The sequence below is a fragment of the Capsicum annuum genome, chromosome 1, assembly GCF_002878395.1.
Source record: "Capsicum annuum cultivar UCD-10X-F1 chromosome 1, UCD10Xv1.1, whole genome shotgun sequence".
NCBI lineage: Eukaryota > Viridiplantae > Streptophyta > Magnoliopsida > Solanales > Solanaceae > Capsicum > Capsicum annuum.
The window spans coordinates 201284104-201311638 of record NC_061111.1 but is presented as its reverse complement, the minus strand read 5'-3'; the positions used below and the strand labels follow the sequence as shown (position 1 = coordinate 201311638).

Below are 27535 nucleotides of genomic sequence, written 5' to 3'. Positions count from 1 at the left end.
GAAATTCGATATTCGGTAAATTAAACTTCAATTCAGTATGATATTTGATAATACCATATTAAAATGGAGATGTGCAAATATACGTTTAAACTTCAAAGGTACATTTAATAGAAATCCTATTTAATATTCTTTTTGTTACTTTTTACGAATATATTAACAAGGTTCAAGAGATTCTTTGGGATGACTAATGCAAGTGTCTATTGCGTTGATTAGACACACACACACACATATATATATATAAATTTGATATTCGGTAAATATCAAATACCAATTATCAAATTTTTCGATTCAATTCGGTAATTTAATTTTTGATATTTTATGTCCAGCTTGTAAATTTAATATGTGTGCCATCGATAAATATGGCAAAGTGAAGCTAACTTACTCGCTACCTTGTAAATTGAACTACCCCTCTTTTCTCACTAAAATTTTTCTTAATGTCCACCACAGTTTATGACATTCTTCGTGGTGTGGTTACCTCCTTTGGTGACACAATTTTGAATCAGCCTGTGTTATAATACTGTTGAAGCCTTTTTGTCACACGTTGTTGAAGTCCAAATAACTTTGCTTGGCTTTCTAGCAAGTTACTCTCGTGCCAGAACCAAGAAAAATAGAATATGTCATAACGAGTTTTCCATTGCAATATCTTATAGTTCCCCAGCACCATAATTTATTTCTTGACAGCTTCCATCGGTATAGATTTTGCAAGAAAAATGGTGATGGCTTAGTCCATTTAACTAGCTTGAAATATGGATATATCATGGGCTGATAAATGAAAGTGTAAATAACATAAATACCAACCCTAATTACACTTTCTCCCACTGTTTTAATTACTTCACACTCTCTTCCTATTAATATGTATAACATAGCTGACATATACATAACATTCTGTGTTGTGTATATGTTGAAATTTTTGTAATATATTTAGGGAGTTGAGATTTTTTGTAATATTGAAAATATAAGTTGTGTATTTGTGTAATTTTTAGTAAATGAAATGCTGCAGCTGTTCCAATGTAGATTGCAACTTTAATTTTTTTTGAATCTTTGGCTAATTATCTCTGCTAATGCAAACATTATCAGGGTCTTTGGTATACGAAATGATGGAGCTTCAATCCGATGTCTAGATGCAGACCTCGACCTTCATAGTTCCCCGATAATCACAATAGGGGACTTCAATTTGAGCATGAAAGAGGAGACCACATTCAAACTTTGTGATTTCACCAGAAGTTGTTTGAATTGCAAGGCCTAGTTGAAATGCCAAAAAGACCAGCAAAATTTGGCCATGTAGCGCGAGTAAAGTTGCTTGAGCAGAAGAGATGTTCAGCAGCTTCTATGTCTGTTAGAGGAGGGGAGCAACAGTAGCATGCATTTTGGTATCAGATTAAGGCAAAATCGATTGTAAAACTTTGGTTCTCATGGTGTATTAATTAAGTATATTTAATTAGCTAAGAGTGCCATTTATAGACCAATGTGATTTTTCAGACCTGACACATAGCAATATGAATATAACGCATTATGAAAATGGTTACACTGATATGAATATAATGTATTATAAAGATGGCTACACCAATATAATGGACCATATGAAAAAAAATAATTTATTACATGTCTCACACAACTGACATTAATTAATTATGTAAAACATTTTTGAATCCACAAACTTGGACGTAGAACTAATGTCACTTGTGTGCCTCACGAAATATATATATTATTTTTATTAGTATGATCTCTGTAAGTAAATTTATGTATTATCTGACTCCTTTGACTTTGAGCTCCATTTGATGTTGCTTTATGAGACATTATGATAAAACCACTACTACTTTTGATAGTTTCATTTTCTTTCTCCTCCTGTACATCTTATTGCTTGGTCCTTTTGCTAGCTTGTCATATGCGTTACCTTTTAACAAAAATACATTGTCATTCTCGTTTTCTCTAAAATCGCAGATCTTTTTTGAAAGCAATCGGTACTCTTTTCGTATAACAATAAGTTAATTATTAAATTTTATCATATATATTAAAATAAATTAAGGATATAAATTTATTACGTTTTTCCATTTTTTTCCTCTTCAAATTTCAAAACCTCAATAATAATGATACATTACTCTCAATGCACATTTAAGGAGGATAAATTTAAAAAAGAATTTCAACATCTATCTTGACTTGTGAACCATTCACTTACTTCCTCCATTTTGTTTTTGTTGGCCCCTATGGACTTGACATACCCTTTAAAAAAAAATATTTATTAGGAGTATTTTATCAAATTAGCCTTATTAATTATACTTTAAAAATATAAATTTTAATTATACAATTTGTTAAGTCATTTAATGATAAGGATATTATAGGAAGAATATATTAAAATTCTTTTAATTTAATCTAAGAAATAATTAAATTAAAATAAATAATTCAAAAAAAGTGATCAATTAAAATGAAATGAAGAAAATATTTTGAATACTTAAAAATACTCCAATAATTTCACTTACAGTGAAGTATTAATTAAGATAAATGTGCTAAAGAAATTGAAAGTGGTTATCCTTTATTCCTTCCCTTAAAAAAGATAAAAGAATTCTTCATTCCTTGATCATCGAATACTGAAATTTTTCCAGCGTGTGGAGCCCATAAAAGCAAGTGAAACGGCGCGCCAACGGTCAAAAAAGCAACTGTTAATAGGAGAAAATTCCGGACAGCTGCTCACCATTTACTTTCTGCAACATCTTTGAAATTTGAGTGTGAAGAAGTTACTGTCTAACGTGATAAATTTTAGCTCTAACTCAACTTTAAATATTAGTTTATGAAGAATTCTATTCATTCCATTAACCACAACTATGAACTTATTCATCCTTTAACACCCCATTGCACGATTAGTAATAGATAAGTACTATTTAGAGCGTGTGAATAATTTACTATAGTTAATTGATGTGAGTGAGTCCTGTTGTGAACCTAATTAAAAGCTAGCTCACCAGAAAAATATTAATGAAATAAATTTTGAGTCCAACTGAATCAAAACTAATTCATCAAGATGATTGTCGATATAATAGATAAAAAAAAGTCATCTTATTAATCAGGAACGTAAAATTTATTCACTCTTCAATACTTTACTCAAACTCAAAATCTAACTTCACTCTAAAAGCTAACTCATGAGATGAGATGAGAAGAGTAATCAACTCATCTCATTAACCATGGGTGTGAGTGTGAGACTTCTTTTCACTTCAAACTTTCACATTAATTCTTCAATTACTAAAACCTTTCACAAAGTCCCTTCTTTCACCTTACCAATTACAATGGCTAACCAAAAATCATCCTTTCTCACATTCAACCATCTAATTATATGTCTCATTCTGTTGCTACTATCAAAATCCCCACAAATTCACTCAACATGTCGCAATTTCTGTAACAACATTCGCATAAACTACCCGTTCAGCATCGACGATGGCTGCGGCGCACCGCAGTATCGCCGCATGCTAAATTGTTCCGCCACTGATTTATTCTTCACAACACCATCAGGAAACTACAAAGTCCAATCAATAGACTACGAAAAACAAACCATGACCATTTTCGATCCATCGATGTCTACTTGTTCGATCCTACAACCTCATCACGACTTCAAAATGTCAGAAATTCAATCAGCTATAATCCCGCCATCACCCGACACGATTTTCATCCTCGTCAATTGCTCCATTGATTCACCAGTACTTAACCATTACAAGTCCCTTTGTTTTAACTTCTCTGGACATTCGTGTGACGAGCTTTACGGTTCGTGCACTTCGTTTAAGTTGTTTCATTTGCTGTCGAATAGTACCCCAGCGTGTTGCTTCACGGGTTATGAGACAGTGAAGTACATGAGTATGGATATATTGGATTGCACGCATTATACGAGTGTTTATAATACGGATAGATTGCAGGGTGTTGGCCCCTTGGATTGGCTTTATGGGATGAAGTTGTCATTTAGCGTGCCGGACACTGGATGTGCCCGGTGCGCTAAATCTGGTGGGACTTGTGGATTTGATGTGGAGACTGAAATGGCGCAATGCATTTGTTCAAGCACTAGTAATTCTACTAGAGATTGTGGTAAGTGAGACATATAGCTTTCTTCTAGTTTAGTACTCAAATATCTCTTTAATGTGTGTTTGAATGAATTTTAAAGTGAGAGAACATAAATACAACAACAACAAACCCAGTGTTGAGAGAACATAAATGGTAACCACAAATAAAATATGATTGAAACATAGGCTTGTTAGATATCTTGATGTATTTGATCTCCTTTTAGATATCATAGGAGTTTATGAGATTTCGAAATACCTATTTAAGAGAATAATTTCACCAACTTTATGTAAACAAGAGTTACGGTTTAGGATAGATAGAGTAGTCTTCGAAAGCCGCAACAGAGTGGGGCAACTCCAACAAAATTTCGATGTCTATTGTATGATCTAAAATGGACTCTCTTTGCTTCACTATATTCGCCAATGTATATTAAACACATTCACAGTTTCTCTCAAATAATTAGTTGTCCCGAAAATGTTCCGATCCCTTCAAATGTTACTATTAATAAACACAGCATATGTGCACCACGTTTATTTTCCAACGGTGACAAATACTAGGTGATTTTTTTCATCTGTTTCAGCCTTAGTGGACAGAGTTATTCGGTGCCTATTCCTGGTAGGAGGTGACAAACCTGTAAAACTAGTTGAAGTGCGCACAAACTGATCCCAGACATTGTCAATAAATAAATAAATAGACAGATTGGGGTACACAGTACACAAAAAAAATTTCTATGAATCCTGTATGGAAATATAAGTTGTAAAGTATATATCTAACTATATTTATAGTTATTTTTGACATATCAAATTATTGGTTTTGCCGAACCCATAACTGGATTTGTCACTGGCTAAGCATGATTCAGAATTCTTCCTCTAGACATTAACATTGTGTTTGTGTTGAATTTTGCAGCTGGGGGCAGAGAAATAAACTTTGCTGATAGTTATAGAGCATCCTCGTATCCACAGCTACATCTACTATACATTTTAGCTCTTCTGGCCATTTCTTACAGCATTCTATTGAGATGATGAATAATCTTCTATTAATTTTGTTGATTTTTCTTCTCTTTCTGTGTTTTATCTTTCTAAACTTGTTATTACTAATTCATTGTGCCTAAACTTGGATATTTTTTATATTTATTTCATTTTGTGGTGTTGCACCAGGTAAAAAGTCGGAAGAAAATGTATCAAAAGTTCTATTACTTGAAGGAATCAGCAATTTTGTGTCTTGAAATATTTTTATCTCTCGTTACACCAAAAAATTGTAAATAAAAATTACGAGATTTAAAAAGTACTTTAGGGTACACATTTTTATTTTAAGATATTAAAGAAATTGAACCTTTGGCTAAAGAACCAAAATCCAAACTCAAATCCCCTAAACCCTCTCATTCTATGTAAAAAAAAAAAAGGAGGACCACACCCTCTCCTGAATTAGGCTTGTACATGAATCGATTCGATTCAATTTAGCTATCATTAGTTTAAAATTTAAAATTTAGTTTTTTTCTCTTATCTGAACTCGATTCATTCTAGATCCAATTCGATTCGATTGCACAAATAACGTGTCGATTTTGAAATTTAAATAAACAACTATTTTCATATTAGTTTTAGACAAACATAACCAAAAATAACAAAAAACTTAAAATTGCAGTCTTAATTTAAATAACCAAGACATTAACCCAAAAAAAATAAAATCATAAACTTACAAGAATGACAGCTTATAAATAGCATAACAAAAGCTTATAAATATCCAGCCAACAGCACAAGAGATTATGAATATCCCCAATCATATACTAACCGAAAAATCATAAACTATAATTGGATTTGTATAATTCAATTTGTATTATCCAAATTGCTTTGAATAGTTGGAAAATTCTTTAAGTTGTTTTTTTCCTTTCCCTCTCTTGTGCTATATAGTCTATCGAAAAAAACTTCTCTACTTCTTTGAAGATAATGGTATGATATGTGTACATTTCACCTCTCCAAACCTTGCTACATCGGAATACACTGGTTTTGTTATTGTTGTTGTCGTCTGTCTTTTGCTATAATAACAAAGCTTTACCTTCCTATTTTCTCGGCAATCATATTGGGTTTTGCCAAATGCCAATAAGGAAATACAGTTACTTTTGGCTTGGCCTTTCTCATAATTGCTATCGTCATAATACAACAACATATAATCGCAGATTTGCGTATACTTGACAATTTTATTCCTTCCATGGTCCAGCCTTGCAAAGTAAAAGGGGGGAAAATGTTCTTCATTTTATGCCTGTTCCCTGCTCGATGTTATTCCACAATGAATATTGTGCTCTTCGTTCATTTTCCTATGTGCAGCTCGACTAATTATATTTACACTTGAGAGGAAAAAAGATACGTGAGAAAAACCAGGATAGGGTGATGGCAGCTGCAAAGCTACACTTGTCTGTTCGTTCTTTCGTCTCTTCTTCAGCAAGAATGCTTGAAGAATCCATTAAAGCTGCGGTGGAAGCAAAAAGATATGAACAGATTCTTGATATACTAAGCTCCTCTAAAGGGTCTCACAATAATCCGAATCCCTTTTCATTTTTATCCACCTTTCCTGAAAACGCAAGTGTGAAAATTGTTGATGAAATTTTACAGTCTTTTACTCCAATCAGGCCTCGTTCTCGCCCTCGATTTGCATATTCCTCTCTCCTTTCCTACAGTCTTCAAAGCTCGAACCCTCTCCCACTTGCACTTGCCATTCTCCAGCGTACCCTTCGCTCTGGCTGCATTCCGGTACCTCAAACTCACCTCCTACTCTCCACTGCGTGGATTGAACGTCGGAGTAAATCCCGTTCTGTTGCGAGCATATTGTTGGAAATGCAGGATATTGGATATGCACCTGATTGTGGCACTTGCAATTACCTGATATCATCGCTTTGTAAGGTTGATCAGATAGATGAAGCGGTTAATGTATTGAAGGGCATGGCTCGTGCTGGTTGCAATCCGGATTTGGATAGTTACGGTACTTTAATTGACAACTTATCCGAGCTAAGAATGACGTCCGCCATCATAGAGACATTGAATGAAATGGTTGCGAGATTTGGCTTGAGCCCCAGAAAAGAAACTTTGGTGAAAGCTTTGGGAGCAATAAGGGCTAACAAAGAGATATCGAGAGCAATCGAAGTAATTGAGTTTCTAACAAATGAGAGTGTGCATGTTGGGTTTGAGTGCTACGAGTTAGTCCTTGAAGGATGCTTAGAGAACCGCCAGTTTATTTTGGGTGGGAAGTTTGTGATAGAAATGACCAAGAGAGGCTTCATACCATACATAAGGTCAAGGCAAAAGGTAGTTGAAGGTCTGGCAAGTATTGGTGAGTGGGAACTTGCCAATGCTGTCAGGCTGAGGTTTGCAGAACTAAGGTCTTAGTTTCATTCATGCATGTGAATCAGTAAGCTTTATAGAGAGGGATCGAGATCATTATCCAGACTGAAGGAGCATGTGGTCGGTTATACTAGTAATGACTGTAATTTCAGAACGGAGGTACTTTGCATCACTTTTTTGTTTGTTGATTAGTTTATGAAACCAAAGCTCTTTATGCATTTTCATGTGTTAGATGGAAAATTATACACTTTCTGCTTCTGTGAGAGTGTCAGTTAGTGGCATGACCTTATACTTCATATGAGTAAACTTGGCTTAATTGTTAATGAAAAACAGAACGGTCAGTTCAGTTGCAACTATTAATTGCAACAGTGGGACGCCAAGTTTTGCCTGATCACGGATTTATTCTCAATGTTTCAATCTATGGTTCGTTTTGCTTGATTTGTCGTCTTCTTGTATGTATGAACTGAGAAAATGTCTGTTGGTTTCTTTAATTGAAACTAAAAGGAGGTGGATGATGGTGATAATTGAATCATCTCGTTAACCTGATGATTAAAATTTCGACTTTTAGTTTTCAGATACATAATTTAAAAGAGATATATGATTGATGATACAACTAATTTACTATAATTATGAAAAGTAATGATAATTAACACAATTAAAAAGTATTTCACTCTGCAAATCTTCTAATTAAAAGCTAAATTAAAAGATTTTAATTGCTCTTGTCCCAAATTAACATTGCTGAATACAAGAGAAAAAAGAAAAATCAAAGCTACTATAAGAGTCCTTGCATATTCCCGTTAATCACTCCCAAATACCTGACCAACCTTTGCAATTCTGAATCATATTCAGCAGCTTCAATACCAGTTCTCATATCTGGCTCTGAAAAACTGATTTCTATTACTTAGCCGGATAAACTATTTGTATAGTTTTGCATACCCAGGTAAAACACCATAGTCATTTGCAACTAGTTTGGGATTGAAAAGAAAAATTCTAACTAATTTGGGGTCGACGTATAGTTGGTTGATGGGTTACTTCAAAGATGAAAATGAATTCCTCAAATGACCAAGTGTTAACTATTCATGGTATCCTCTTCTCATGACATGGGAAGAACACACTGTAGACACGAATGGGTTTTGTATCATGTTGTTTGTGTTCTGTTTGCCCAGGAATGAACCTTTGTCATCGGCTGTGGATGCGTTTTTGCTTGGCATCAGAGATGTGAAACATCAGCTGCAATAGCAGATTCATATCATGATTAATATGCGCCAGGATTCAAAACCAATCTGCATTCTCAGATTCATATCATAATTAACATGCATTGAGAAATTCAAAACTAAATCATTGGGTATATCTGGAGTCACCTTAGTTCCAACGTAAAACGTAATAAACATGCCACCAAGAGTAGGTAGTCCTGAAAAATGGAAAATTTCATCATTCTAGCAGTTAATGACTGCCCAGAAAAAATTTATAAACCATAGTACCTTCTTTCTGGAGAAATTTAGAGAGCAACCAAGTGATCCCCGATGATCCAATGACAAAACCAATAAGATTGGCCACCTTATACAAGAAAAAGAACCATTGTTATTCTTTTTTGTTTTTTTCTAATAACCGTAGTGTCCAAGCCTACTTTCGTGCACCTTGACTAAATCCACGGAATATCTACCACCTCCCCACCGGCAACAGATACCAAAGACTCTGTCCACTTGGGCTAGGACAAATGGGAAAAATCACCTAGTGTTTTTTTTCTCGGAGATTTGAACCTGAGACCTCAGGTTCTCAACCCACTTCATTGACCACTAGGCCACACTCTTGGGTGCAAAACCCCATTGTTATTAAGAAAGAAATTTCACATATTCGTCCTTAAGTGCTTCTAATTATATTCACTAACACACAATCCAATGGACTACAAAAACAGGTGTCGCATTCAGCTGCTTTATTCTCCCACAATGGTATTGTCAATCTGAAGTTTGAATTCCCTCATCCCTCATCCCACTTCCCAGAAGGCAACATGCATCTTGGTGGCAAGGTATTCCATACTAGAGCTGAATGCACTCTATGCACAATAATCTTGTGATCATACAAGACAAAAGAGCGACTAAACTGTATCTTCAGCTATTCAATTGATTGTATGCATCAAAATCCCAAGAGATGCTCTGTTTTCTTTCTTTTATTTAGTCTATTTTGAATTTATCCATTGAAAAACTTCATCATTCTGAAGCACCAGTGCGTTTTTTTTTTCTCTTTTCTGTCATACTCATCACGTTGACCTTCGTTTAGTACTTCAGAAAAAAATTGGTATTAACGTAGTTAAATACATAAAACGATAGGATAACTTTAGTATGATCATGCAAAAAGCTAAGCAATCATTATTTTTTTCGCTCCTGAAATATTAGCGACATACCATTAGACAAGTGATGGTGATAGCCCCCGCAACAGCACTAAGTTCACGGTATAGAAACTTGCCAAAAGAACTTTCCACCTAGCGAGTACAATTAAGTCAGTAACATGGCAGGAACGAAATGTAATTACTTGTTGGGAAAACTGTGCAGTTAACTTTGTAAAAGGAGTTGAATTAACATTCAAATGGAAGTACCTTTAAAGTATTTGTTGTTGACTTTACAATCATTTCTGGTATAAAGAATATGCAGGTCAACCATGCCCAAGAAAGAAGTTTCCTGAAGCCAATGACCAACAAGTAGCCAAATAAAGACAAAAGTTTGATATAATCGTACAAGTGGAGGTTGATGAAATTCAGGAGCAGTACCACTCCAGATCATGCCATACAGCAACAAATGTGAAGATAACCCACACATTTAGCAGCTTCGCCTGAGTACCCCCAAGAGGAATATACATATATCTAAACGTAGAGACATCACACAAGATTTTGGTGTCAGTGCAAGATCACATAGATAAAGCTAGATGAGATTGAGAAAACACCTAACAAGCCATTTGTTAAACGAGGCATGCCAGTTTCTCCAAAAACTTTCCAAGTTGTAGCAATTATTTATACATCTAGGCATATTCTCAGGGGCCTCAATACCATTTATCTACACAAACAAACATATATTAACATGCTAAGAAACCCAAACAAATAAGCATCATCCTCCAAAACGAAAGAGAAGCAAAATGAGCATAAGCTACGGAAAGTAATAATAGTAATGGAGAAAAAGCACAAGTTCAACAAAATTACCAGTGACCAGAAGCGAAAGTAGCGCCAAAGGAGAAAAAACTTGAGCCACATGAAGTTCAATACCTGTTTTGTCATGAAGATTATAACATAAATTGTGCATCCTATCGTCTGCAAACCAGCAATCCAAAGGATCATCTTATATCGAGGAGAACACAAATCAATGGCAAAGAGTGGCATGCGTTGGCACTTTAATGGCATTACATAAAAGATGTGTGAGATGGATGGTGTCTGAATTACAGAGACTCATTAAGTGGATAAAAGTTATTCAAACAAAATGTTGAAAATAGTCAAATACAGGATCGGCACTGTAAAAGTCAACAGAGCACAAATTGAAGCTCTACGTATCATGAGTGAGAGGAATCTATTCTTTCAGAGTAATACCTCTCAAAAGAGATTTTTCCCCTTCTCCACATGTATGAGAAATAAATTTAAGTAGGTGTTTTCATTATGCTTTTCTCTATGAATATAAACAGAACAGTCGAAGACTTAAGTAGCTCAAAAATTCTAAATACAGCACTTACACCATACCCGATGATGAAGATGTCCAAAGGAGATAAGTGTTTCCATGTGCCACTGCAAATTTACAAAAAAATCAGTCACCCAGCATAACATCACAGCTTAGTTTAAAGTAATCAGAGTGGTCTGAATTCCATAACCTCACCTAATGGCAAATGCATTGTAATAAAAGAAATGTGTCATTGATTCCATAAGCATCAGGCTAAAAATCCAACGAAGTCCATACCAAACCACTTCTTTCAATGAGTGCGTCCTCTGGGGAGTATCAAGCTGCATTGACAAGACATCAAGCAACAATGAGATTTGTGGATGGCGGTGCTCTTCCAAAAAAAGAAGGTTATAGTGCTGGATCAAAACAAGTGCTGATTCAAAATTTTACTCGACATTGAACCGGGCCAAGCAGGTATATTGGCAATTATCACAGACAGTAAGAACAGATTCAAGATTTAGCAGAAAAGAGCATGACTGTAATCACAATATGTCAACAGTTCTTATCAGTCCCACCTCTGCTATATCTCGCTAATGACAACTACCAATGACCCTTAATATAGAGGAGAATGAAGAAAATGCAGCCATCAGCATTTTTGCACATATTGTTAACGTTGTAGCAGAGCAGCACAAATACAACAACATAAACAAGGAAACAGATAACAACAGAATCATGATTACCTGTGAAGCAAATGCGTTGAAGCTAACAATTGGTCCAGCAATATATAGAGGTGCATAAATCAGATAGCTCAAGTATATCGTGAAGGAAAATTTGTCATTTTCAAGACTTCTCTCCTGCCAAAGGGGAAGGGGAAATGTAAGAAGATGGTTCCGTAAGAAGTTTGTCGAGATGTTACCAAAAATTTGAATCACCAACCAACCTGCAATAGCTGGTAGCATGTTCTACCTAAAGAACAATTGTTGCAGCGTTGGATGTGCTTCTGCAATACCACAACAAATAAATATCGCAAGAGATGAAAGAGGCGTTTTTTGTTTGGCGATTACTTGCATGAAGTGGTAATCTTGCTATAGAGCAATTAAGATAATGAACTAAACACCGAGAATCAATTACCACATTTCACTACGTCACTTGACGTGAGTATTTATGAAGAGATGAGTTCGGGAAAAAGATTCTTCAATAAATAATGTCCACGGATGCAGTACTAAAGGAAAGCATGATTCTTTAGCAACCAGGACGTAAAGAAGTTATAGCATTTTTTCAGTAGATGCCTTAGCATCTTTGTATAGTCAGGTGATACCTGGATTAAAGTTTCTCAGATCAGCAATTGCTAGTATTACTTGCTATAAGTTTGCACGTATGAGTTCCTTTAAGGATACATGCCAAGCATACAGTAGGTTTGTGGTGTCTTTATTACTTATCAGTGTGTAAAGTACAGTTGGAGAAGGATCACATGATGGTTCCATAAAGCACATTTCACCAAAGAAAATGACTTCCTTTCCTGTATAGTGTCCAAGAAAAGTACCAAAAAGAAGTCTAGATTCCCAAATGCATCTAGAAAGATCAATTGAAAGATGTTCCGAGAACAAATTACAACCAGCTACGCTAACAAGGTACTATACTACATTTTGTACATTTGAAGTAGTCAGAGATTGAATTCCATCTAAATGATTAACAAGATCCAACTATATGTCTACCATTTCAAGGTATTAAAGGATTTGTCAATGGTCTAAATCTCACATGATAATGGCAAGAACAGCTTTTCGTTTATGAGAATCAACAGATGTTGGCCCATGGAAGAATGACTTTGATAAGAGAAGTATCAACAACAACAACATACCCAGTATATTCCCACCAGGTGGGGTCTGGGGAGGGTAAGTGTACGCAGTCCATACCAATACATCCGAAGAAGTAGAGAGGTTGTTTCCGATAGACCCCCAGCTCAAGACAAAGGACCGTAGACAAACGTCGCAAGCATACCACATGATAAAAATAACAGAGATACAACAACCACAAAAATAAAGTACATTAACCAACAAAGGACATCCCCTCCCCCCAATCCTAGCATTACCAACCAAGCTACACCAAACTCTCCTAACTACAGCCTATGACTAGACCACACACCTTAGCCCTCTATCCTAATATTCTTCCTCCAAACCTTCCTATTGAGGGTCATGTCTTCAGTGAGCCGTAACTACTCCATGTCACGTCTAATCACTTCTCTCCATTATTTTTTTGGTCTACCCATACCCCGCTTGAAACCATCTAAGGCCAACCTCTTACACCTACGAACTGGCATCCATGCCCCTTCTCATCACATGACCAAACCATCTCAACCACACTTCCCGTATCTTATCATCCACCGACGCCACCGCCACCTTCTCCAGAATAATCTCATTCCTAGCCCTGTCAGCCCTCGTGAATCCACACATCCAACGCAACATCCTCATTTTCGCCACCTTCAACTTCTGGATGTGAGAATTCTTAACAGGCCAACACTCCGCTCCATACAACATAGCCGTACGGACTGCAATTTTGTAGAATTTGCCTTTAAGCTTGGGAGGCACCTTCTTATCGCATAAAATTCCCGAGGCGAGCCGCCATTTCAACCAACCTGCCCCAATACAGTGAGAGACATCCTCACCAATCTCTTCATTCCCTTGAATCATAGACCCAAGGTACTTAAAACTATCCCTCTTACAAACTACCTGAGACTCCACTTCACTACCACCTCGTCCTCTTGCCTCGAGTCACTGAACTTGCACTCCAGGTACTTCGTGTTGGTCCTACTCAACCTGAAACCTTTAGCTTCCAGGATTTGTCTCCAAACCTCCAACTTATCATTAACACGTAGACGTGACTCATCAATCAAAACTACATCATCCGCAAAAAGCATACACCAAGGCACCTCACCTTGAATACTCCGTGTCAACACATCCATCACTAAAGCGAATAAAAACGGACTAAGAGTCGATCCCTGGTGCAACCCTATCAAGACCGGAAAATGCTCGGAATCCCCTCCCATAGTCCTTTCCCGAGTCTTTGCCCCCTCGTACATGTCCCTAATCGAATGAATGTACGCCACTGGGACCCCCATCGCCTCCACGCATCTCCAAAGAACCTCCCTAGGGACTTTGTCATACGCCTTTTCCAAGTCAATAAACACCATGTGCAGATCTCTCTTCCTCTCTCTATACTGCTCAACCAGTTTCCGTACTAGGTGAATTGCCTCAGTTGTCGAGCAGCCAGATATAAATCCAAATTGATTCTCCGAAATAGACACTATCTTCCTCAACCTCCGCTCCACCACCCTCTCCCAAATCTTCATCGTGTGACTCAACAACTTAATACCACGGTAGTTGTTGCAACTCTGAATGTCACCCTTGTTCTTATATAAAGAAATCATGGTGCTCCATCTCCATGCCTCGAGCATCTTAGCGGACTTGAAAATGTTGTTGAACAAATCAGTCAGCCACCTTAACCCTGCCCCACTAGCAAACTTCCAAAAATCCACCAGAATCTCCTCGGGCCCCGTCGCCCTGCCTCTTCACATCTTGCGAATAGCCTCACAAACCTCCTCCACCTTAAAACGCCGACAATAGCCGAAATCGCGACATTCTTCGGTGTGCTCCAACTCCCCTAACATAATGCCTCTGTCCCCCTCATCATTCAAGAGCCTATGAAAATACGACTGCCACCTTTTCTTAATAAGAACGTCTTCCACCAAAACTTTGTCATCCTCTCCCTTAATGCACTTAACTTGGTCAAAATCCCGACCCTTACGCTCCCTAGCTTTGACAAGCTTATACAACCTCTTTTCCCCGCCTTTCTCCTCTAATCCCACATACAATCTCTCAAACGTTGCTGACTTAGCAGCTGTGACTGCTAACTTAGCCTCATTCCTAGCTAACTTGTACTCCTCCCTAGTCACCCGCCTCTCCTCTTCATCCTTACTCTCAACCAACTTAACGTAAGTCGCCTTCTTCGACTCCACCTTCTTCTTAACTTCTTCATTCCATCACCAATCCCCCCGATGCTGGCCAGACCAACCCCTCGAGACACCCAAAACCACTTTAGCAGTCTCCTTGATGCAACCCGCAGTCGTATCCCACATACTATCCTACACTCCCAAACCCCCATCCCCTCCAACTTCGCCCCTATCTCTAAAGTACTAACCGAGGTCAGGCCACCCCACCTAACTCTAGGGCGACCCTCCCTACCCCTTCTCTTTTTTCCCTTCTTAATAACCAAGTCTATCACCAGAAGCCTATGTTGGATCGTAAGAGTCTCACTCGAAAAGACCTTACAATCTTTACACAAAGCTCTATCCCCCTTCCTAAGCAGCAAAAAGTCAATCTGAGTCTTGGCTAACCTACTACGGAAAGTAACCAGATGCTCCTCAAAAGTAAGATAGAGAGGCTGTTTCTGATAGACCCCCGACTCAAAATAAAGCAATCTAAGATAAGATAAGGAATAGTAATAAAACAAGATACAATAGACATGAACAAATTCAATAAAACCAAAAAGCAAGATATTCCAACTACCGCACCAAAGCTTACAACAGCCTAAACTCCTACTAACCTTCTCTCCTAATTCGCCTCCTCCACACCTTCCTATCCAGGGTCATGTCCTCGGTAAGCTGAAGCTGCTCCATGTCGTGTCTAATCACCACCCTCTAATACTTCTTCGGTCTACCTCTACAACGCTTGAAATCGTCCCTAGTCAACCTTTCACACCTCCGTACTAGGGCATCCATGTTTCTCCTAATCACATGCCCAAACCATCTCAGCTCGCTTCCCTCATCTTGGCTTCCACCGAAGCCACTCCCACCCTATGGCGAATAACCTCATTTCTAATCCTATCTTTTCTAGTACACCCACACATCCACCCAAGCATTCTCATCTCCGCCACATTCATCTTCTGGATGTGGGCCTTTTTAACCGACCAACACTCAGCCCCATACAGCAAAGCCGGTCTAACCACCACTCTGTAGAACTTGCCTTTAAGCTTGGGAGGTACCTTATTGAAAACAAGATAAGAGAAGTATCTTGGAATAAAAATGGTTGGTTTCAAGCACTAGTGAATTTAGCCAACACGGAGAAGATCTATATTGTTATTAAAAATCTGCCTCTAAAATAATTCACTAAGCAAACTTACCTCTTTGTCAAACCGATTTGAGTAATATGCCCAATGGTAGTCATATCCGAAGCTAATCATTCGCAGGATAACTGAAAAAGATAGATTTTGGTTAAAGAGCATAGGACATACACTTGCTTTTTCTCATGGTTGCAGTTGTAAACAACAGGCAAAAAGTACTATGTTTAGTAGAAGAAAACAAAAACTTGTTTCCTCTAAAATCAGATTTCAGTACAAACATACTATCAATTTTGTCTTCAACAGAGAGAGCATTCAAAGCACATTGGTTTCTAAAATAAAGCACACATAAGGTCCATCACTTGGTAATTAACTAGCCAAAAATCTTAAAATTCTGTCGAAGCAACAAATTTCCACTTTGGCAGGGCATGAGATGTAGAGCCACTAGCTCTAATGTGGGTCCGGGGCCCTATGGAAGGAGATGAATTGGAGAGGTTTAAGATGGTGCAAATTTTGTTCATATGAGGTATAGTTTCTAGTTTCTTTAACCACCCACAAGGTCCCACTTTGTATTGAAGATTAGGTGTACTTTGTAGAGAACCATATTTTACTGTAGGTTCTCTATCTTTTGGTACATAACTTGTATGTGATAATTTTTCATGTTATAAGTACTTTATCATTATATTTTTGTGACATAAAGTTGCAACCAAGAGAATTGTGTAGCACAGAAACTTCTAAAGGGTGTGTTTGGTATAAAGTAAAACATTTTCCAGAAAATGTTTTCTAATTTTCTCATGTTTGATTGGCTTAAAGGTTTTGGAAAATGTTTTCCAAATCGGCTTATTTTCCTCAATTCTAAGGAAAATGACTTCCCTTCAAAAAGTAAGGAAAACATTTTCCAAAACTCTCTTTCAACCTTATTCTTTAAGTTGAAATATTCATACAACTCTCAAAATCATCCATCCCTACTTCAACCCTCAATCCCCCACCGCCACCCCCACCCTGCCCCCTACCACCCTTATTAAAAAAATATTTTAAATTTTTTTTTTACCTCACCCCTACCCAAACCCCTTCCAAAAAAAAAAGAAAGATTTTTTAAAAAAATTGAAACTTTTTTCTTACCCCCCCCACCCCCCACCCACCCCCCCCCCTCCCCCCCCCCCCCCCCCCCAAATCAAAAAAATTGAATTTTTTAAAATTAATTTTTTGAAAAATTTTAATTTTTCCTTACCCCACCCTCACTCCCCTACCCCGACCCTTTAATACTCCCCATTAAAAAAAATATTTTAAATTTTTTTTTACCCCATTCTTTCTACCCTACCCTACCTCCACCCACTACTAGCCCCCCAACCCTCCAAAAACATTAATTTATTTTTAAAAAAATTAAAATTATTTTCTTACCTCACCCTTATTACCTATTTTGACAACCCCAACCCCCTCTCCAAAAAAAATTAATATTTTTAATATATTTTTTAAAATAAATTCAAATTTTTTTCTTATCCCACCCTTTTTATCCTATTTGTTATCATTATTTTTGTTAAATATATACAAATACTTTTAGAAAATATACACTTATCCAATTTGCATAACGATCACACGAATATAAGTAAGAAATAACTTATTTTTCTAGAAAATATTTTTCCTCCATATCGAACGCACCCTAAAAAATGTATTTTTTGAGATCAAAAATTATTTTTCTAAAATGTATTTTTACGCTTTAGCTAAACACTAGAATGTATGTTTTGAAAAATATTTTTTCATTCACCAATCAAACATTATAAAATATTTTCCATCCACCAACCAAACATAGAAAAACAAGTAAGAAATCAACTTGTTTTCCAAGAAAACATTTTCCATGGAAAAATTTTCCTTCATACCAAACACACCCAGTGTTGTTTATCCATGTAAAAGATGATGATGATTGATAATATGTTCAACAGACCTAACTAAGTTGTACTTTTTCATTATTTTACTGTCAAATTTGTCTCTTAGCATGATATGCATTAGTGACCTAGTATTTCCTTTTTTGGGCTATAGTTAGTAACCTAAATTGATCAGGCCCGTTATTAAGACGATCTGATTTTTTTGGCTATGTTGCTCGGACTCTCCGAAAATGGAACCGCACCCATGTTTGATCCTCCAAAATGCAATACTTTTGGAGAATCCAACATGCACCTGTTAATATTTTTGAAAAGTTTGAACATAGTTTTTTGGTGTACCCATGGTTCTTATGTGTATAGATGAATTGGCTTTTTTTTTGTAGAGAACCATAATATGGTGTCCATTACTCTACTTTATAGTATAAGACTTGCATACGAGGTTCTCCCCGTCACTAATAAAACTCTTTACTCCATCAAAATTAAGAAGATCCCGACTCTTTATAATGTTTAAACACGAGTGGGCCCAAATATTGATATATACTCACCTTTCACTGAATTTGTACTTCGATTTTTTTTCCAATGATCAAGAGATCCCCATGGTCCTATGGGGCATGGTTCATAACTTGGTGGATAATGGGCTCGCCCTCTACTCTTCTCCACTTAAATACTAAGTTTTTGTTTATGACAGGGTTCGAACCCATGACTTATGCACCCACGCATCAGACATTGCGCTCTTACCACTAGATCAATGCCTTGAGGGGCATGATTTTTACTCCTACTAAAACAAGATAGGGCTCCCTTAGCGGATTCATTCACAAAAGCTACTCCTTGTATATTTCTCTTAGTGCATGCCAATCAACACAAAGATTCCCCAAAATTCCATGAAAGAAAGATCTCTTTTATGAAAATGGATCTTATTTCTGTTATGCTATACAGCCTGTTTCATGTCTCATTACAACCTTGGTATACTATTCTCTATCTTGAGCCGAGGGTCTATCGGAAACAGCCTCTCTACTTCCTCGGAGGTAGTGGTATGGACTGCATACATTTTACCATCCCCAGACCTCACTTTGTGGGAATATACTGGGTCTGTTGTTGTTGTTGTTGTTGGACAGAATTTTTAGTCAACCCGTTGATAGTTTCTACTGGAAAAAGGAATGAAACTAGTGAGACTGAAATAAGAGTCAAGGACTCAACCAAATTGAATCCCCATTAAAAGACAGATTCTTTACCAAAATTGAAGCAGATGTGCCACCTAAAAGTGCCTCGGTAATTGTCCAAATATGCCCAACTTCGCCTACAACACAAACATAGAATCACAAAAACACTTGCTTGAGTAACAAACTCTATTAGAATTATAAAATTTCGTCACAATAGAATGCAACCTACAATGGAAATACAACTTACCCAAAAAGGGAAAATGGATACCCTTCATAAACACGGTTACATATGAGCAATGTAATATTAAAGATCCAAAGCAGAAAAACAAATTTTGTTCTCCCGCAAATCTGCAGATACAGAAGCATGTATATTAGAACAGAATCACAAAATTCTTTGGTCATGGAGGACCATTTAGATGCAATGTCAATAATGATGGCATGGACAATATAGAAAATACATCTGCAAGAATGACTTGTTACCCATTAAAGAGGGAAAGAGATAGGAGCACAGTATGAACTCTGGATACAGCACTCCAGATAACATAAACATGTTTGTCACTGTGAAAGCCTTAAGTTAGCTTTATATATTCAATATAAAAGTAGTGGCATAACCATTTTACAAGATAAGCTATGATAATTGGCTACCTCTTGTAAGAAGCTAAACCCAATCCAACCAAACAAAGGTACCAAATTCCTTATTTTAGATTAGTTTTCATAGTTTTATCTACAACAACAACAACATACCCAGTGTAATCCCACAAAGTGGGTCTGGAGAGGGTAAAGTGTTTGCAGTCCATCCCACTACCTCAGATGAAGTAGAGAGGTTGTTTCCGATAACCCCCGGCTAAGGACAAACACCAATATAACAAACAAAAAAACATAAAAATACACAACAAAATGATACCAAAAACAAGACACCCATAGATTAATATTATAAACTATCTATCCAAAATCACCAACAACACCAAAACGCCACAAACAAGAAACTACAAGACACATGCATAATACTATGACCACAGGCACAACTACACAAAGCACTCCTCCCTTTTAGTAAGGAGGCACTCCTACCCACTAACCCTCTGTCCAAATCTGCGTCCTCCACACTTTCCTATCAAGGGTCATATCTTCCGTAAGCTACAACAGCTTCATGTCATGCCTAATCACCTCCCTCCAATATTTCTTCGGCCTACCTCTACCCCGCATGAAGCCATCCATAGCCAACCTCTCACAGCTCCGTACTGGGGCATCCGGGTACCTCCTCATCACATGCCTGAACCATCTCAACCTCATTTCTCGCATCTTGTCTTCCACCGAAGTCACTTTCATCTTCTCTCGAATAATCTCATTTCTACCCATATCTCTCCTAATAAATCCAAACATCCATCACAACATCCTCATCTCCGCCACCTTCAACTTTTGGATGTGGGAGTTCTTAACCGAATAACACTCTTCTCGATACAACATAGCCGGCCGTACTGTCACCCAGGAGACTTACCTTTAATCTTAGGAGGCACTTTTTTTATCACACGAGACTCCTGAAGCGAGCCTCCAGTTCACCTCATCCACACTGCACCAATACGGTGTGAGAAATCCTCGTCAATCTCTCCATTTTTCTGAATCATAGACCCAAGATACTTGAAACTATCTCTCTTTCGAAGGGCTTGAGAATCCAGATTCACTACTACATCTGCCTCATGCGTCAGATTATGAACTTACATTCCAAGTACTCTGTCTTGGTTTTGCACAACCTAAACCCTTTAGACTTAAGAGTTTGTCTCCAAACCTCCAACTTATCATTAACTCCTCCCCGAGTCTCGTCCATTAGCACTACATCATCAACAAATAACATACACCAACGCACCTCCCCTTGAATGCGCCGCGTCAAAACATCCATTGCCAAGGCAAATAGAAACGGATTAAGAGTCAACCCCCGGTACAAGACTGTCAAAACAAGAAAGTGCTCTGAATCTCCTCTTACCGTCCTCACACGCATCTTATCTACCTTGCTAAAATGAAAACTCACCTTCCTAAAAATGCTTAGTTTCCCTGAAACTGAAGTTAGATAATCTATTGCATTTCTGAAGTCACATAAGGCCCACTGATAAGCTTTTGAGAGCTAAGGTATCGCCAAATTATTTTACAACAAACAAATGCAATCAACAATTTCTTTCATTTACCATTTAAGTATTCATCTGAATAACTGGCCAAACCAATGCATATTCATGGCTGGAGTAAGTTATGGTTTATACACATATATTCAGTGTAAATACAATGCCAAGTTCTATACATCATTCAAGATCATCATTTTACTTGACTCCTTTGTATATACATAAATTATACTGTCCCTACAAATATCTCCATCAAATTTATCAGTATATTGTTAAGCTGATCCGCTGTTGAGATCAGCTAACCTTGACTTAGTTAAGCTCTCAATTAAAAATACTGACATGGCATAACATTTTGGATTATTGAATACAACAGAACTTCAATGTTCATTTCGATAATTAAATCAAGTGACTGGAGCAATTGACAACAACAGCATGGACACCAGAAAAGTAAAAAAATACATAGAACCTTCATTATCCCTTAGCCGCCTGGATAGTCCTCTTGTAGTGCCAATTTTCTGAACTAAGAAATTGACCAAACAAGACATCCTCTGGCGCAGTCTAGCCCTCTTCATTTCTTTATCTTTCCTCCAGTTTTTTTTCATTTTTATCCCCTTAATTTATGAGGTGGCAAAGTAATTGGAGCAATTGGGTTTGGACAAACTACCTAGCATATATATATATTTCTACCAACGAAGGAAAACCACAGTTAAATTCCAAATATATTAGAGCAACTGTGTTTGAAACCAAACATGTCATTAATGATTTGTTCATTCTGGAAGACCTAGGTACAATAAAGCACCCCACTCATAATGTTGTGACCATGCCGATAATTAGAATAGAAAAGATAAGATTGCACACAAGCTACTGTATGATGTTTGAAATTTCATGGTATATTCTTACAAAAGGTGGAGAAAAAAGAGAATGCAACTAAAAATTTCTATTTACCAACCTTTACTAGGAGAAAATTAGCTGAAGCTATAAACAAGATGTATAAGATGCTGCAGCCAAAACGAAGAGTGAGTAAGGAACCCGAACCCCATAACTGAAAAGCAAATTACTTTCAAGTTTTGACATACCAAGCTCCATGGAGATATGACAAGTAAGCCAAAGAAAGCATCAGCCAAATGACCGACATTCCTTTTGCTTTTAGACCATATTTTCTACATGAGGTAGCCATTAGAGTGAAGATTCCAAACACTAATGTAAGAATCGACAAATTGCCCCGAAAATTTCTCCACTGAGCATCAGATACATCCTAATAACAAAACAAATGTCAGCAGATTAACAGAGACAGATGCAAATATTACCGTATTGACTGTACATGGAATGTCAAATTTAAACCTAAATGTTAATATATCAAACTAATTGTGAAAAGGAATTACTTAGATCATATTAAATAACTTGAATTCATGAAAATCGTTTGAATTGACAACAACATACACAGTGTAGACTACAAAGTGGGGTCTGGGGAGGGTAGAGTGTACACAGACGTTACTTCTACTTCAGAGGTAGAGGGATGTTGTTTTAGATAGACCCCCGGTTCAAGACAAAAACAGTAAAGACGTAATGGAAGTACCAGAGACACCAGATAGTAACAAAATCAACAGATAGTAGCAGAACAATACTACATTAAAACAATACTATTATCAAACTACAAGAAACAATAGATAGTAAACAGAACAAGAAACTACAAGAGTATTACTATGACTACTAGTAAGTACAGCATGACAATGCACTCCTACTCACTAACCTTCCACCCTAATTCGTCTCAGGGGCGGAGCTAGCTAATAGTGAGGGGGTTCCAAACTCCCCTTCAGCGGAAAATCATGTTATTTATACAATCTTAAAATTATTTTTCACGTATATATACATACGCTGAACCCCCTCGACTATTTCTTTTATTCACATTTTTTTATTTTGAACCCACTTAGTTAAGATGTTAGTTCCACCACTGTTCGCGTCCTCTCCACCTTCCTATCTATGGTCGTCCGAATTAAAATAAACAAAAATGGTGTCGAACCTAAAAAAGGAAAGAGTATGATATAAATTGAGATTGAGCAATTTAAGCATACATTGAGTCGATGAAAGATCCAACCAGGTCTAAGTCCATAAACTTTAGTGTAATGATCTGCAAATAAGTTACAAATTAACAAACAATGATTAAATTAGAAAGCCCTAATCCACAGACAAACACACACACACACACACACATAGAGAGAAGAATACCTTGGGAGATTTGAAGAGATCGATAAATAATGAAAATGTAAAATGAAACGGCATAAATAACCAGAAAAGCAAGCTCCGTCGAGCTTGTCATGACGACGATGAACTTGTGTTGCTGAAGTAGAAAATTTTCATTCAGACGTTCTGAACAGTTTGTTGCCCAGTGGTGGAGACCTCGACGCTGGTGGAGGTTTGGCTTGAGTTTAACAATGGATCATTTGGAAAAAAAACAATTCTTAGGAAAAAAGAGAACACAATTGTTTTATTTTTCTGCGAACGGGTAAACTGGTATAAAATACTCCTCTGTTTCGTATTAGTTGTCCGTTCACTTAGTACATCTATAAAAAAAAAAAAAAAAAAATATTAACAAAGGATTTATTTTATCAAATTTTTAAAAATATAAATTTGAGTAAATATATTTTATTTCGTCATTTAATGTTAAGTAAATTTGAGAAAAAAAGTCTTGTGAAAAAAGAAATGTTGTGAAGAAAAAAATGTATATGTATCTAGCAATATGCATGCTAACAGCCTCATAAAGAGCCTTGTCAAAAAGATTTAATGGAAAAAAAATCTTGATTAAGGAAAAAAAAGTAAAAATATTTCACAGTCCCTTTCAAGCTTCCTTACTCCAATTTGATATACTCTTCGTTTAAAAAAGAATTGACTTATTTTTCTTTTAAGTTCATTTTAAAAAGAATATCCCTTTCTATTTCCTTCATTCAACAGTGAGAATATTAACTAGTACTACTACGAAACAAACTTAAGTTGTTAAGTTAAAATCTTCCTAGGGAATACTCAAGTGGAACCAAAAAGACTTGAAGCTGATATTCTTTCTCAATATATCTATAGAAATTTTGTCGTATGCGAGTGATAAGCCCCCACACTTTCAATAATGACTGCAACTGCAGATTGAAGAAAGATCTATATTGAAATTTCCCATACATTATAGATTCTTAAACCCTTCATGCCTTCTCGAAAAAAGAACATGATAGGATCAATAATTTTGTGCAATTACATAAGCAAACAACCAAATATAGTTTTTAAAAAATAGTGTTTACTTTTTAAAACTTTGATCAAATATTAATTATTACTTCCTCCGTTTCAAAATAGATGTCAACTATAGACAGTGTACATGATGTATTTAGCAAAGTATCATTTCTCTCTTTTTCTTTTTTCCCTCCCATTCATAATGTAGTTAAATGTTAATGACATTGGATGATGAGTTGTGAGGTACCAGCCAACTTCTTACTACTAAACAAATATCACTTGTCCTGCTTCAGACGAAGCTGCAGAACAACACAAAGTTGAACAACTGAAATTACAAGAAAATTTTACAAGATTCATAGAATCAGACATAAGATGTAAGACGCAGCCATTGAAGGAGCAGCTCACAAGTACCATAAATCACCTTTACACCATATTTGAGCCTAACGTATTCATTGCAAGTTGTCGAGGCTACTGGGACAGGATGGGACAGGTTAGTGTTGGCTGACCTTATGGTTGATAGCTTAGTGTTCATTTTCGTGCGAAAATTATTACTAATTTCACTCTGCTGCAGCTTGTGCTAAGTTTCTTAGAGAGCAGGAAAGAGAACCGGTCTTGGTACAAGGGCTCACGAATTGCAGTCTCTGTAAGTAGCAACTTGTTGTTTTGGTACAAAGGGCATTCAATTACTATATGTTTCATCATTTAATGTACTTGGCATTTGCAGATCCTCGACAATACATTTGCCTCTCAGATGCAGCAGCTGTTAGGCAATTCGCCTCAAGAGAAAGACCTCGAGCCTCCTAGGGTCCATTCTTGAAGTGCGATCAATGCTTTGTCGAGATGCATCGAATAATAGAAATAACCGACAGACCCTTCTTATAGAAAAATGTGAACTTTTAAAACTCAAGAAAGTGACCATTCAAAAATCAAAGTGACCATTTAAAACTCAAAATACTGATATGATTCAGATAGACGAATTACACTTTCTAGAAAATGGTTGCCTACAACAGAGGGAAATAAATAAGCACTACAAAAGATACCGAAAACCACCTTTGCTTTCAGTAAAAACTTACAACCAACACAAAAACAAAAACTATGTAGATTCTACCAACAACTGTTCAACTTTATGCAATAAAGGAAATGTTTAGGTAAAGTAATAACTAGCACAATAAAGCTCAATCACATAAACCACCCTTCACAATACTTCGTTTTCAAGATGAGGGATAAACCACCACTCACAGTACTTCTTTGTTTTCAAGACGAGGGATAAACCATATTATAAACATCTAATATAAAAGTTTAAAGGAAATAGCATACTTGATCGGATCAGCAAAAATTCCTTTTTGATTGCAGCTTATTGGGCTTGGTCTCACTGCAATATTGCAAAAAGAAAAAACTCTGTTATTATCAATCTAGATTCTAGAGTGCTAGTGTGGCTTAGTCATCGTAGTTAACTTTATACCTCAAAAAGATACAAAATTCACTCACGAGCTATGAATTCATCTTACAGAAAAGTGTATACAATCCAGGAAATCGCCTCTTAGATTTTGCGGAAGTGACGACGGAAGAGATTTTGTAGAATTTGATCTCCAATTCTTAATTGACTACAAAGAGAACTTATAGAAACGTGTATACCGTCTGTAAGTCTGATGAATTTGACCTCCAATCTATCAAACGTTTGTAAGGTTAGTTTGATAAATGATACGAGACGTAAAACACGAAATTGGAAACAACACGAAAACAAGGACAACAAAGGAAAATGAAGCAATAACGTAAAGGATAGATAGAATCACACAAGAGAAGGAACGCAAGAAAACCACAATATACTAAATTGAGGGCCTCAAACGTAATTCGACTACAAGCACCAATTCTCCTGCGAAGAACGAGAAGGACGTTGAACCCTCACAAGCCGCGTTTCTAGACAATCCGTAAGCCTGCAACAAGCTTAACATAAATACTCGCAAGTTTATTTAAAGAAATATCCAAAATCATCTCCCTAAAAAATGAAAGAAAACTAGTTATTTATAGCTATGGGTTATTTATTACACAATGGGCCCAAAAGTGACCCAAAGCCCAAAACAATGGAATGGACGCCCATACTCTCTCGAAGCCTGAGCTATCATCCAAATGCGGTGTTGCCCATTCCTTTCTTGGAGAATATGATAGAGTTAAGATTTTATCATCGATCTCTCACAAGAAGAAAAAGAGGCACGAGTTATTTGAACAAAAACACATTGGGCCTTCATCACAAATTGGGCCTATTAAACCAGCTCACAACAACAATAGAAACTACAGCAGACTTTGGCCCAAATACACAGCTGTACATAATACATAGTAAAGAGATAAAAAGCTTGTTACAAGTTAGGCAATAGAATAGTTACAAGTGTACAAAGTTTATTGGTTTTGTTTTGATTCTCTAGGTATATTCTCTAGGTATCTTGTATATATGCATTGAGTAGATGATTTGAGAAATACACAGAAAATTTCCACAATTCCTTTCTCTTCAGGTCATATTATCATGGTATCAAAGCACGATTGAAATCTTTAGCTCTTCTTCCTTGTTTCTCCTCTTCCTTTCATCCTTCTCCATCATGTCGGATACCAGTACATCAGTAGCAACACCACTATTGAACACTGTTTATGGCAGTGATCCATCACACCCTTACTATCTTCATGCTTCTGACACACCTGGGATAGTTCTTGTTAACATTCCTTTCACTGGAAGAGGTTTTGCAGGATGGAGAAGATCCATCCTTATTTCACTCTCAGCCAAAAATAAGCTGGGGTTCATAGATGATGCTTGCCCAGCTCCATTTTCAACTGATGTTTCTTTCAGACTTTGGAATAGGTGCAATGACATGGTCATATCTTGGTTGCTCAATTCTCTTTCCAAGGATATTGCAGACAGTGTCCTTTATTCAAGAACAACAAAGTACCTTTGGATAGATCTTGAGCACAGATTTCGACAACCAAATGGGGCAAAACTATATCACCTGCAAAAGGAATTAACAGATCTGGTTCAGGAATCTAGTGACATAGCAGGTTATTTTACCAGAATCAAAA

At 36.7% G+C, this 27535-nt stretch overlaps 3 protein-coding genes across 5 annotated transcripts; 2 read left to right on the top strand and 1 right to left on the bottom strand.

Moving 5' to 3' along the window:
- Positions 1-2896: 2896 nt before the first annotated feature.
- Positions 2897-5232, top strand: LOC107844266. The gene is made up of 2 exons (XM_016688726.2): positions 2897-4062; positions 4942-5232. Exons 1-2 carry the CDS (start codon positions 3174-3176, stop codon positions 5055-5057), a joined length of 1005 nt encoding a protein of 334 aa, XP_016544212.2. The 5' UTR covers positions 2897-3173; the 3' UTR covers positions 5058-5232.
- Positions 5233-5719: 487 nt separating this feature from the next.
- LOC107844259 (pentatricopeptide repeat-containing protein At1g06270) lies at positions 5720-9773 on the top strand. 2 transcript variants are annotated; one of them, XR_007047629.1, is made up of 2 exons: positions 5720-7526; positions 9283-9773. XR_007047629.1 is itself a non-coding variant. In XM_016688721.2 (1 exon), the coding sequence occupies exon 1, from the start codon at positions 6420-6422 to the stop codon at positions 7410-7412; it is 993 nt and encodes a 330-aa protein (XP_016544207.1). In that variant the 5' UTR covers positions 5720-6419; the 3' UTR covers positions 7413-7720. The 2 variants fall into 2 exon arrangements, 1 of the variants encoding a protein (XP_016544207.1); XM_016688721.2 differs by lacking the exon at positions 9283-9773 and having other exon boundaries at positions 5720-7720.
- On the bottom strand, positions 8033-26092 carry LOC107844247 (membrane-bound O-acyltransferase gup1). Of its 2 annotated transcripts, XM_047400248.1 has the most exons (20): positions 25935-26092; positions 25790-25844; positions 23489-23823; positions 23335-23390; positions 22339-22517; positions 22212-22260; positions 19402-19502; positions 19227-19291; positions 16178-16248; positions 11943-12002; positions 11743-11856; positions 11219-11343; positions 11079-11130; positions 10558-10620; positions 10305-10414; positions 10132-10224; positions 9961-10042; positions 9769-9846; positions 8729-8778; positions 8033-8597 (listed from the first exon to the last, which is right to left on the bottom strand). In XM_047400248.1, the coding sequence occupies exons 3-20, from the start codon at positions 23577-23579 to the stop codon at positions 8594-8596; spliced, it is 1443 nt and encodes a 480-aa protein (XP_047256204.1). In that variant the 5' UTR covers positions 23580-23823; positions 25790-25844; positions 25935-26092; the 3' UTR covers positions 8033-8593. The 2 variants fall into 2 exon arrangements, with proteins under 2 accessions (XP_047256204.1, XP_016544194.2); XM_016688708.2 differs by lacking the exons at positions 25790-25844; positions 25935-26092 and adding an exon at positions 8849-8924 and having other exon boundaries at positions 23489-23826.
- Between the last annotated feature and the right edge of the window lie 1443 nt (positions 26093-27535).

Excerpts from the sequence above, each read along its gene's own strand:
- LOC107844266 (XM_016688726.2), top strand. The coding sequence starts at position 3,174 with ATGGGTGTGAGTGTGAGACTTCTTTTCACTTCAAACTTTCACATTAAT. Across the intron at positions 4,063-4,941 it reads TAATTCTACTAGAGATTGTG|CTGGGGGCAGAGAAATAAAC; the intron begins GTAAGTGAGACA and ends TGAATTTTGCAG.
- LOC107844259 (XM_016688721.2), top strand. The coding sequence starts at position 6,420 with ATGGCAGCTGCAAAGCTACACTTGTCTGTTCGTTCTTTCGTCTCTTCT.
- LOC107844247 (XM_016688708.2), bottom strand. The coding sequence starts at position 23,579 with ATGACAAGCTCGACGGAGCTTGCTTTTCTGGTTATTTATGCCGTTTCA. Across the intron at positions 23,391-23,488 it reads ATCTCTTCAAATCTCCCAAG|ATCATTACACTAAAGTTTAT; the intron begins GTATTCTTCTCT and ends ACTTATTTGCAG. Across the intron at positions 11,857-11,942 it reads CATGCTACCAGCTATTGCAG|GAGAGAAGTCTTGAAAATGA; the intron begins GTTGGTTGGTGA and ends CCCCTTTGGCAG.